This window comes from Acanthisitta chloris, unplaced genomic scaffold (genome assembly GCF_000695815.1).
Source record: "Acanthisitta chloris isolate BGI_N310 unplaced genomic scaffold, ASM69581v1 scaffold34133, whole genome shotgun sequence".
NCBI classification, from domain to species: domain Eukaryota; kingdom Metazoa; phylum Chordata; class Aves; order Passeriformes; family Acanthisittidae; genus Acanthisitta; species Acanthisitta chloris.
In genome coordinates, this window is record NW_008663818.1 from 8,394 (window position 1) to 21,149 (window position 12,756).

At 43.0% G+C, this 12,756-nt stretch overlaps 1 protein-coding gene across 1 annotated transcript in view; it reads left to right on the forward strand.

The window, feature by feature from the left end:
* The window catches only part of KIF3A (kinesin family member 3A), a 16,683-nt gene extending 7,353 nt beyond the window's left edge, over positions 1–9,330 (forward strand). Inside the window, exons 9-17 of the mRNA XM_009071108.1 lie at positions 2,635–2,643; positions 4,220–4,376; positions 5,211–5,391; positions 5,677–5,787; positions 6,538–6,663; positions 7,316–7,369; positions 7,516–7,584; positions 7,796–7,920; positions 8,445–9,330. Coding sequence (XP_009069356.1) covers positions 2,635–2,643; positions 4,220–4,376; positions 5,211–5,391; positions 5,677–5,787; positions 6,538–6,663; positions 7,316–7,369; positions 7,516–7,584; positions 7,796–7,920; positions 8,445–8,493 — 881 coding nt within the window. The 3' untranslated portion in view covers positions 8,494–9,330. The remainder of the gene's footprint in view (positions 1–2,634; positions 2,644–4,219; positions 4,377–5,210; positions 5,392–5,676; positions 5,788–6,537; positions 6,664–7,315; positions 7,370–7,515; positions 7,585–7,795; positions 7,921–8,444) is intronic.
* The last annotated feature ends 3,426 nt before the right edge of the window (positions 9,331–12,756 follow it).

Consider the following 12,756-nt stretch of genomic DNA (forward strand, 5'->3'; position numbering starts at 1 on the left):
TTTTATTTTGCTGTCTGTCGAAGCAGTTCTGTGCATTATCTTTGTCATGCATTCGGTGATAGTTGTAGCAACTTTTACTTCATTTTTCACCTTTTGGCTGTTTCTAGAAATGGAAAGATTGACCACTGTCTCCAAGAACAAAGTCCTGCCCAAATCTCCTCCCAAGAGGAGAGCACCTTCAAAATGCTGCTTGGAAGGAGTAGAGGGCAAATAACTGACTTACTCAACTCCCAGACAAGCTACTCTAGTTAAGTTCCCTAAGGGAGTTGCTTGGCAGGAGTATGCACAGTGACTGTGCCTCTGTAAGCTGATTCTGCCTTCTAGAGGGAGAAGTGCACATTGCCATGTATGTAAGACTAGAAGGGATTCCTGGTCACTGAATCCTCTGCCATGGCAGATATCCGCAGCCTTCTCCACTATGATCTGGTGTTCTGTGCTGTTGCTTGAAATGGCAGCTGCCTTGGCATGTTGTTTGAAGCTGTAGTCTGGTTAAGATGGGTTTTAACTGAAGTGTCTTTCTGAGCATGCAATTTTGTGCTGGGAAATGGTGGCTTTGCAAGCTGAGTCTGGGAGGGATCCTAGCAAATGCTTCCTAATGGGAACTTGTGCTTTCTTTGAACTAGATTGCTGGCTCTTCTGGGTTTCATTCCTTTAGAACTAACTTCCCATCTGCATGTTTCTTCCTCTCTGGGTTTTTCTGTGGGACGCATTTCTGTTTTCCAGGCAGTAGCAGCAGCAGTAGTTCAGACTCCACATGCTCTGTCATAGAGAAACCTCTGGATAAGTCCTTCACTAGTGAGTGGGAGCTCTTAAGTCCTTTAAGCTTTGGCCTTTCCATAATCTGCACACTCCATTTTGCAATGTTGCACTCTTCCCTGCTTTGTCTGCTGGAAAGATAAACCTGAAGCTGTAACTCTGCTAAAGCATGCCTTGCCTTTGCTGCTTCCGTGCTTGAAACAGTTATTTGATGTGCACATTGTTAGCCAGATGTGTGAGAGAATAGGAAGCAATGTAGTGTGCTGCTTGAGCAAGATTTAAAGACAATTGAGAAATTATAGGTTAAAAAGAAAAAACAGTTTGAAACTGCTGAGATAAATGTGGCTTCTGAAATGTGGGGGGAACATCAGAACTAACTATGGGAATTGCTACAATATGAGTTCATAAAGAGGACAGCTAGATATGTGAAATGGCCTGTGTTGTGTTATATTGGACTCTGCCTTCTTAAAAGTTAGTTTTGGAGAAAATGAATGGAGCAGTCAACAAGTAAATAACACAAGACTTATTTGCAAAGAAATTGTGATGATACTTGGTTGATTTGCTTTATTTTTTTGCAGATACTTAAAAAATTATCCTTGGTGGTTGGGGTTTAACTGCCTATGGAGCTTAGTTCAGAGGAACAAGGGATCTAGATTTTGATCTAGTCATAAGGAAAGTCTGGGCTGCTCCTGGTCAGAGAGGACTCTGTGCTTGTGAAAACACTACAATCAGGGAGGACTAGAGAAACTAATCGCATCTCAGGACTTGGTTTGTGGGGACTTCACCTGCTGTTGTGATTATCCTGGATAGATGAAGTCCACTCTCCTCCCTCTGTGGAGAGAGCCTGGACAGTATTGCTGTATAGTTCACTCACATTTATACTAATGATGTTAGTGGAAAGCATCAGCTCAGAGAAGGATAACAACTGAAGGGAAACCTTTGGTTGGCCATATGATGGTAGCCTGGGAATCTCCTTGCTTCAATCTTGCTCTTTCAAAGCTTGCTTGGAACCCGAGTGTTTTATTTGCATGAGGACAGTTAATAGCAAACTGCAGATGTGGCAGTGGGTGGATGAGTCCATCTCCTGCAGTTGGAGAAATTGCACTGGGCTTTTACCCATTAGGATAAACGTGGCCTGTTGTGGTTTGGGATATTAACTGTCCTCAAGTGTGACCCTTCTGCATGTGGTATCTTTCATTATCCCTTCCTTGCCCTGCCTTTTTGGCTGCACTTGCTTGAATAACTAAAAGTGGCTCTATACCTCTATGGAAGCACCAGTTACTGCAAATCAACCTACTAATCCCTTGTGTAATTAAATGGAGAAATCTTGTGCTGACACTCTGTGTGCATCCGTCGTGTACCTTGTGAAGAATTGGCTTGGAAACACAGTTAAAACTTAGAACATGTATTCTGTTTGCTAATATTTTACAGGTAATATAACAGAATTGGCTCTCTTGAGTGGGGGGAAGCATTAAGTTTTTTTAAACAAAGGAGAAATCCACCCCCTTGAACTGTTTCTTAGGGCATGATCTTTGCGGCAGGCTCCTAATGTTCTGATTAGATCCAACATTGCATTGAATGGGCAGAAGAATGCAAGAGTGAGCTGAAGATTGTCCTGAATATACAAAGCACTCTGAAGTACAGAAACCTCTGCTTTAGCATAAAAATATGATGCATTAGTGTTTGCTCTAATGGAGGTTTTTTTAAGTGCTGATTATCCTGTGTTTTGTACTCTAGAAACATGCATATAAGTCAGTGTATGTTCTGGTGCTGATGATCTTTGTCCAAAATGATCAAAGCAATAACATATTTTCTTTCCTCCTCTTTTTATGTTTGCTGCCTCTCTGCGATTTGCTTTCTACTTCCTCTTAATGCAAGATCAAGCAGGTTGGTGTAATTGATTTTTCACCTCCTTGTGTGCAGTACAATTGCAGAACTTGTGAAAGTGTCTTACCACTTGCTTCAGTTGACCTTTTTCTCCTAAACTGACAATATACAGGGCTGTGTCCTGATAGTAAGAAGCCTTTATTTGCCTTATTTCTTATATGATCAGTTCTATATGGCACTTTCAGAAAACTTCTTACTCAAAGGCTAATTAGAGAGATGTTTGTACCACAAGCCCAGAAGGGAGTATTTATTTTCTGATTCTAAAGTTTAGCACATGGAAATGAAGATGTTTGCTGCAGTAGTGAAGTCCTTACCTTGCCACAAAACTGATTAATGCTCTTGTGCCTATGAACAAACATGTATACAGATGTGCACATATGTGCATGCATCCTCACATACGGAGTGTATTTTGTCTGTCTGCTAGAGGTTGTGTATGTATATAAACAAAGCTGAATGCCATGAAGATGGGAGGGAAGGGAAACCTTTTACTGATCAGCTTCTCTGAGCGTGTTCTGACCATGTTCAGTATGTCACTGAAAAACTGTCCCTTGAGAGTCGGTGGCTCCTGTTAATTGCAAGGCATCTGGATTCTACAGAAAGTGGAGTTTTTTCATGTCTGGAGAATAGCAAAGCAAGAAAATTATTCACTTGTGACTGAAGAGAGATTTAGGACTTGTGGATTTAAGGAAATGCATGTAGGCTGGACATTGGCACATGTTTTCAGCTGCCTCAGGCACTCCTGGGATGACAGTGATGGTTGGCTCGAGACTTGCCGAGTGACACCCAAAAGCAGCAGCCTCACTCTTTGTTTCAAATTCAGGGTGTTTGTGACCAACCCTTGAGGTCAGTAGGTTCAGTGAGTTGCTCTGGCCATTCCCTTTGTAACCTGAAATGGACTGGAGTGCTGCTGGAGTAGTTCTGTTGTAAAGACATAGTTGATAAGTCACAGCAAACCTTGGTACTTTCAAAACCATGGGTAGTCACTGCTACATAGGCCAAGTGTCATCAAGAAGTTTCTTTAGTTGCCTGGTTTTCATAGGGTTGTTCTGAATTTCTCTAGTCTCTTGTATTTCATAGTAGTGTGTTCTTTACAAATACCTGTGTGCTCACTTGGGGATAGGTAAGCCTGTAAGGAGGCCAGTGAATGAGGGGAGTGGTGGAGATGCTAATCTGAAATTTGAATATGTAACTCTGAGTAGCTGAGCTCTTGTAGCTGTAGGCCAAGGCAGTCTTCTCTTTTCCTACCTCTGGCCTAATCTGCATTGTTAGAACAAGTTTCCAGCTTGGGCTTCTCTTTAAGCAGTGTTCCTTCTCCAGGTGTCCTTCGTAAGTTTTCTCTTCTGGGAGCATTATTTTCTAGTGCTAGTTACATAGCATTGCTTCTCTGTGGGAACTGGCAACAACTGAACAATGTTAAAATGGGATTTGAAAGAATGAGTTGTGCCCAGCTTGTAGTTGACATCTAATTAAATTTTTGTTAAATGCAAGTATTGACTCTGCACTTGGAAAGTTGCTCTGCTATAGAGACTGTCTTATATTTCACTGAACTAATTTGTTTTTCCCATCTCTTCCAAAGTCAAAAAGAAAGTTTCTGCTGATAAGATGGTAGAGATGCAAGCAAAGATTGAAGAAGAGAGAAAAGCTCTTGAAACTAAGCTTGATATGGAAGAAGAAGAAAGAAATAAAGCTAGAGCTGAACTGGAGAAGAGAGAAAAAGACTTGCTTAAAGCTCAGTGAGTATCTTGCTCTGAGCAGTTTCTGTGGTCATGTGTGTTTTTCCTTCTTCAATCCTGTGAATATCTGGAGATGCATGGTGGGGTGCCTGCCAAACTTTGTATAATGTGAACATCAGCTCTTTCTATTATCAAGGTGAAAGAAGAGCTTACTCTGCTGTCAGAGTTTAGAGCAGATGGAAAAGACAAACTTTCATCCTTTTGCCACTTCTTTCTTCTCTTAACTTTTCCTAGTTGTGCAAGATAGCCTAGAAACATAAATTTTCCAGGAGCTGTGAGAAGCAGTACTGCCCTGTAGCAGACCAGGTTTCCTGCAGCACAGTCATGGGCATGTCATTTTGGGTGTAGTTTTTTCCCCTCTGAAACCAGAACCTGCTGAGGTCACACTGCCCCATGCAAATAGGACAGTCCTGCTGCCAAGAGGCTGGTCCAGCAGCAGCCAGCATTCCTAGTTTGCATCTCAGCTGCCCTGGTTTGATCTCTGTTCCCTCCATTTCAGCACCTGCTTCTGGGCATTGCTGTGCTTGTGGGGCCTTTTGGGCATGGGGTGCCTTGGGTAGCCTGGTGATGTCACTGGGGCCTTGCAGCCCCTCACAGAGGTGACTTGCAGCAGGAGACACTTCTCTGCTGACCTGGTTTTACTTGAGAGATTAGGAGCTGGAGCTTGGGCAACTCCCTATGTTCACTTGCACTTCCTCACCCCCACTTAAACCCTTGGCAGCAAGACAAGTTTTTCCAGCCCTGTGAGTGCTGTCTGGGCTGTAAAACTGAGCTGGACCTGCTGCCTAGTGAGCACTGGAGTGTAGGAAGTCTCACACCTACCTGTCTGTCTAGGCAAGAGCACCAGTCCCTTTTGGAGAAACTGTCTGCATTAGAGAAAAAAGTGATTGTGGGAGGAGTGGACTTGCTGGCAAAAGCGGAGGAGCAAGAGAAGCTTCTAGAAGAATCAAACATGGAACTGGAAGAACGAAGGAGGAGAGCAGAACAGCTTCGCAAGGAGCTCGAGGAGAAGGAGGTGGGGTTATATGCTGTGGCTGTCTGAGAACAGCAGTGGCAGGACACACCATGATGTGTACCTTGGTGTGGCTGTGCTCTGGAAGCACAGCAGAAGCCAACTCCTCCAGAGGCCACACATTGGCTGTGTGACCACTGTGGGGCTGAGCCAGCCTGGCTGAGCCAGGGCTTCATGCTCTTGGCAAATGCTTTTTATTCAAGTAGTTTCTCCTCTTGTTCATACTGTTGCAGAGAGTTTCTTTGATTATGTTAATGTATGGGTGTCTGTGCTAAATGTTGCACACAGCAAGAACGCTTGGACATCGAGGAGAAGTACACCAACCTCCAGGAGGAAGCACAGGGGAAAACAAAAAAGCTGAAGAAAGTTTGGACCATGCTTATGGCTGCAAAATCAGAGGTTAGTGTCTGAAGTCCTCAGCCAATAATTCTGTGAGGGACTAGTTCTGGGAAGGGTAAGTGTAACACTGGAGAAAAGGGCCATATGTTTAGAAATGTATTTCTGTGCTGTCCACTTGGCTCACATAATTTAAAATTAGCTAAGTAAGTCTGGTGTAGGAGCTTCACAACAGTGTGTTGTAGAGCTTTTCCCCAAGCCAGGCTGAGAAGGGTTATGTGTGAGACCCTGAGATATTCAGAACTCCAAGGGAAAACATTGATTATTTGTGTAACAGAATACAAGCTGTTTGCTGGCAGCCCTATCTCCTGCTTTGCTGCAGCCCAATGACTCTGCTCTGAGCTGTCCTTTCTGACCAGTGCCCTCGTTACCTCTTCCTCAGTCACTGGGTGAATGTGTCCTTTGGCTGGTAGCTGGAGTTCCTGTTCCATGAAAAATGCATTTGGTCTTTGGGATTAGAGACTTTCCTTGAAACCTTGCCAGGGATATAACTTGTCTGCACACTCATCTGCTCTTAGCTGGAGCAGAGCTTGGATTGGCAGAAGGCCAATTTTGGGTTTATGAAACTGAGAACTTAATGCTATTTTCAGCCATCTCTGACCTGGAACATTTCAGAGGGTTTATTCTTCAGAGGTAAATATTCTAGTTTGCTTTTGTTTCCCAAAAACCTTGTACATACAGAAGGCTGTTCTCTTTCAGGCTGTTACCATGTCCCATGCTAGCTCTAATGCCTCTCAAATGATTTGTTTTCAGATGGCAGATCTGCAACAAGAGCATCAGAGAGAAATTGAAGGGTTGCTAGAGAATATTCGCCAGCTGAGCAGGGAACTTCGTCTTCAGGTGCTCATCATAGACAACTTCATTCCTCAGGACTACCAGGTAAAGGCAAAGCACCTGAACCTGAGCAGTTGTGCTGTGCTCATCTCTCTTCTCCTGCAGCATATTTTCCTAATGGCTTATAAAAATAAAATCACATTCACCATGTGTTTAAGTGGTGTATTCACTGAGTGCCTATGCTCTGGGTCTGTCCAAAACCTCTTCTTTTCACTGTGCTTGTAGTTGTGGTTGCTAATGTCTGATATTAACACGTAGTAGTAAGACTGAGCTTGGAACTTGTCATGTCTTGTTTTCTTTGACTCCAATATACAAAAAATTAATTATGAGCTTAAATATAATGCATACTAATAGAAAAAAATAAGGGAAATTGCCTTTATATTTTTCATTTTTTCCATACTACAGCATGTGTTTGCTATCCTGGTGGTGTTGACATAACAAAAACCTCATGCTTTAGTGGTTTCAGAGCAATATGTACAATTTGGGAGTGGATTCTTCTCTTCTGTAGTCTTTGGAATATAAATAGAGGTTTTAGCACATGGTATAACTGTCCTGATAAAAACAACTTGGAATGATCAAGACTGTTCTTAAGCAGCTTGTCCAGGCCTTAGGGGACGTATATTCTGGAAAGTGCACCTGGAGGGTGGTTGCTCAGGTTGTGCAAAGTTTAACAATTACTGTCCTCATTTTTTTCTAGGAAATGATTGAAAATTATGTTCACTGGAACGAGGACATAGGAGAATGGCAGCTGGTAAGAGTGGCTGACTGGCTCCTATACAAGCTGACATTAGCATGAGCTTCTGAGGAGTTTGATTTAGCCCAGGGATAAATTGATAAAGCTGTAGTCAGTTTCACTGTGTGCACTAGACTTTTATTAACAGATCTTTCCTCTTACAGAAATGTGTTGCATATACAGGAAACAACATGAGGAAACAAACACCTGTCCTGGATAAGAAAGAGAAAGATGTGAGTAACTCTTGAATTGGTGTATTGAACTGCACAGGTCTAAGTCCTGCTGCCTGTGCCTACCACTTACTATTTGTAGGCAAACTGTCTGATTTCAGGTGTATTTTCTCTTGAAGAGAGGAGTCTTTCTAGTGTTACAAAAGCACCATTGATCAGTGTATAAAATGGTTCTGATGTTTTTATCTTACGGGTGCATTTGGTGTTTTTTCAGCCCTTTGAAGTGGACCTTTCCCATGTTTACTTAGCTTACACTGAAGAAAGCTTGAGGCAGTCTCTGATGAAGCTGGAGAGGCCAAGGACTTCAAAAGGAAGATCCAGGCCCAAGACGGGTAGAAGGTGAAGAACTCTGGGGTATCTGTATGTAATGAGGGATTTACCCATGGAAAGGCTGAAGTTTGTGTATGCAAACTTACCTTAAGTCTTCAAACATTTGCTTAATGAGAAGGCAAAGTACTAAAACTTTGCATGGTGTAGTTTACTGGTGCTGGGTGTGACAGAACCAAGCTGAGCTCTTTTTACTGCAGTAAATCTTGCCCAGAAAGACTTGTCTGGGGATTTTTGTGATACTCTCTTGCTGCATTCCCCTCTTCCAGCTTCTTGCTTTATTTTGTTGCATTCTGTGGTTCAATTTAACACAGTCTGACACATTGCCAGTGCGTGTACTGGTATTGCTGGAAAGGAGAGTGCTCTTGAGGGAGATTTCAGCGTGGGCTTTCTTGGTGATTTTTGATTGGTTTTATTTATGGAAGAGTAACTTTGTGTAGTTTGACTTGAAATGTGGCTGGTCCCTGTCTTTCCTAGACAGCATATTGATGTGTGTGTGGTGTTGTTTTTCCCTTTCCTTTCTGCTCTCCAAACAGAAAACGTTCAGCCAAGCCAGAAGCCGTCATTGACTCCCTGCTGCAGTAGTGAGACCTGGTCAGAATTCCTGTAAAAATCAGTGAGTGTATAAGGTTTGGCCAGAATATGGAATTCAAGAGATGGCACAGTTTGACATGGCTATAATTTTTTATTTTAAAAAATGTATTTTTCCTTAGTTGCCTGTACATTGTATGTTATATTAACATAATATTAAACTGGTATTATATGATGGTTGTGAAATTCCATGTGTTAAACGTGTTGTGCAGGGAAACTTGTTGGCAAGCCTTGTTGAAATGTATAAAATATAAGGGTTCTAGATGTGTGTTTTAAGTGCTAGACTTGTTAGTTCAAAACAGTTAGTGAAATCCTAGAATTAAGGCTGGTGAATCTGATTTATGCCCTGCTTTGCACATAACTGGCAGCTTTCACTATCGTCCCCCGTTGCACTGATCTGTGTTTGAATGTGGTTACTGCAAACCTATAAGAGCATCAAACCTTTTTATTTAATATTCCTCACTGTGGCTGTTAACCTGAGTGTATTGTGTATCAAATACACAGTCTTTTTCCCTTTTTCGCTGTCTTGCTGTACAGAGGAAGTAGCTGGCTAGGAGAAACACAAACTACAAAGGTCTGAAACTTCTGGGAAGGGACCATGCTCTGTTTCGGTGTCTAGTAGTGCTTTTATTTTTATCAGTTTGTGGAATCTGCGGGCACTGTGGAGAGTGAGACCTTGGATGTGAAGGCAAAAGAGCTTTTTTTCCTTCTTTTACGGCTGTGTTGTAGCATTGCTTTGGCTGCTTTTTATCCTTTGGGGCTGGAATTTTTAAAATGCAAGTAGTTTTGTAATGTGGACAGCAGAGATGCTCTAAGGGGAATGCTGTAACACCAGCACTTGGTGTCAGCCATGAGGCTGTGGGCATTATGGCTCCATTTGCTCATCCCAGGCTACAAGGCACTGGGCCAGTGCTCTACACTGAGGATGAATTTGATTCTCCTAGAATAAAACAGAATGGATTGCCCAATTTTCCCAGAACAGTAACATCCCCTGAAACAGCTTATGCTGTCTGTGTTCCTGTGTAGGCTGTGTCAGGTCTCTGGCTATGCTTTGATGAGAGGAAAAGTATTCTGGTCTCTGATAATTACCATTTATTGTGGTGGCTGCTCTTTTTCTTTGATTTTTTTTGCTGCTAATAGACACATATCACTTTAATACATTGTTTTTGTGTCACAGAGAAGACACATCTCCCTTGAACTGTGTGTGCTTTAACTCATGACATCAGCTGTGGGCATCTCAGCAGCTCCTGTGCCAGGGTGGGGGGATGAGCTGTGATCTCCCCATCATCCTAGTGTTACCTGGAGGGTTAAAAGCTGTGACTACTGATGGGAGAAATGGAGTCCTTCAGTGGGACAGGAAACAAAACACTCCTTAGGTGTCCTGAGTCCTTGCTAATAGCCACATCTGCAGTTACCAGAATGTTCTTGTGAAGTATTTAGGCCTATTGACTTTTAACTACTCTTTCTTACTGTCATGTTGCTTTACCTGGATGTACCTTGGGGCTCTGTAACAGGTCTGTGACAGGATCTGTAATAGTTAAAACTGGTCTTGTAAGGGCATATTTTGCCCTGGAGGATATATTCAGTGCTATTCTAAGGAGTTGTAAGCTTTTCCCTGGGTTTTTTTAATGGGCTTTTTTTCAGGATCATGACCTAGGAGAACATACTGCCCTCTCTTCTGGAAGGGGGAAAGTGTCACCTAAGTTCATACAACTTAGATACAAGCACTGGCATTTGTTTTCTCTAGCCTAGCACTTAGAGGTAAATACTCAGAATCTTTCTTGATCTAAGCTGTAGCTGGTTTTGCTTGTGAAGAGCTGACATGATTTTCAGCGTGCTTGAATGGAGTTGGGTTATCTTGTTATATTCTTCTCATCAAACAAAACAGACTGAAAATGACTTAAATGGTGGTTTAAGTCTTTGGTCAGTTCTGAGTCCCAGCAGATAGATGCACAGCTGTGGCCTGTCCTAGTTCTCAGAATGAGGGATAAGTTGTATTTCCTTTTTTGTTACATGTTGTGCTAAGATGTATTGAATGGTCTGGTTTTAAGGGAGTTTCTCCTGAACTGTGCTTTCAAAAAGACCATTGCAAATTCTTTTACCTGACATCCGTGGCTTAAGGATACCACTGTGAGCCACGGCACTGCATTTAAAGTATTTGAAACTGAACTAGAAAGGCATATGCTTTACAATTAACGTTACTGTCCTGCTGCTGCAAACAACAGTACTCTATTTAAGTGAGCCTTGGGGCAGAGAGAACAATAAATAATTGCTGCACACCTCTAATTGGCAGATTAGAGAAACTGGTTATCTCCTGTTCCAGAGGCTTGGAGAACAATTTCTCTGCTGTATAAGAGGACTTTAAATAAGTGGAACACTATCATAGTCATGTGCCCTATCAGCTTGGCTTACCTTTAACTGGTGTGTTTTGTTGAAGCTCGGGAAGCTCCTTGTAAAACCAGGCAGTCTGGCTTGCAGGTTTACCACATGGGCCCTCTCTGTAGCCCTGGGCAATCTGTGAATGTCTAATGGGTCCATAATGTTTTAATGTGGAAGGGGTTTGGTTTGTGTGGGGTTTTTTAAGAGCTTAATACAGCTATTATTTTCCCAGGTTGATATGTGCTCTGTAGTATTTATCAAAACTCAGTTACTATGATATATACTGTGTGTGCTCATCCTGCCAGAAGATTCCTCTCATTCCAGAACATTGACCTTAACATTGAGGTTTTTGCTTTGTGTTGTTTATTGTTGTGTAAATGAATTATTTCATATTTAACTTGTTCCTGATCCTTTAAGAGGAGGGGAAATGGTCCTTAGTGCCTTTCACTGACTATACTGTCTGCACATGTCCAGCTTTCACCTTTCTCCACAGTTCTGCTTAGCCAGGCCTGTATAGAGGGAAAAACTGCTAGTCTGTTTGTATAATTTGTCTTCCTATTTATTGGTTTTCTAACTCTGTTTCTGGTTATCCTTTGTTTTATGTTTAAAGTTAATTCATTACACTGTATATATCAGTATTGTGTCCCTGGAGCATGTTCATACCATGAAATAAAATTCTTGATTCCTAGTTCCACCTCTGTGCATGTTTTTCAAATAACTTTATACATACAACACCTTTCTAACTCAGTTGTGTCAGAAGGTAGGTGAGGAGGGGTGTGTAAAATGGTCTGTGTAGGTGAGATACACAGCACCCTGGAGACGTTCGTGCAGTGAGTTTGGGGGCTGTGGGGACCCTCATTGCCAAGCCCCAGGACTTCCCTGTGGAAGAGGTAGAGCAGAACAAGAGGATGCTTTGCAAGCCTCTTGAGAGAACCAGTGGGCTGAGGCTGGTGTGCAGAGCAGGAGCTGATGAGCCCCTGTTTAAACTCATCCTCTGCTGAGCTGGTCCTGAGCTGAGCCAGAGCACTGCAGGAGCAGCCTCTGGGCCCCTGAATGGTCGGTGCTGCTGCTCTGCCTCTTCTTGCATGTGTGCACTGCAGAGGTGATGCAGCTGATGGGGAGAAGGCTCTGCACACTGTCCTGGCTGTACCCTGTGCTGCACGAGCCTGTCATACCCTGACTTGTGCAAGTAGTGTGAATTTAGCTGCACTAATTGGGGATGTTCAGCTCCATGTCCTTTGCTGTGTAAGCTGTGTGGGTTGGCAGTACCCGTGGCACCCCAGCCTGCTCATGGAGTGGGTAACAGCTTTTCTGTGGTCTGCAAACTCCACAGCTCCCCTGATCCTGTGAACCAAACTCTGCACAGTCCTGGCAATGTCCCAAGTGCTCTCCATGCTGTGCCATAATAATTTGCAAAGCAGTAGACACCTAAATGCCCCCAAGCCTCCTGTCCCTGTTGTTAGAGACTTTAACCACCACCCAGGACTGCCCCAGGCTTGATTCATCCCCAAGCCATAGGTTTGGCTCCCTATTGCTATTTATTTCATTCCTGTTTCTGCTGGAGCCTCTTTACTCCTGAGCTGCGAAGTGCTGTATAAATATATGGTTAGAATATAGGCTAGAATTAAAGTGAGGGGAGAACCAAGGGCTTGCTTAGCTCCAGACATGACATCTGTTGCAGCTCTAGCATGCACTTCCACGTTCACAGCTTGCAGGAGCAGGTCCCATTTATGGCTTGGCTTCTCCCCTTTGGCTTCTCTCTGGCTGTTCCCTCTCCTTAGACCTGTGTTCCTCATGTTAGCATGAGCCTTAATTTCAAACCAGGACAAATTCTTTGGCAGCTGCTAGTAGCACCACCCTTGTGCCCATGAACTTGGG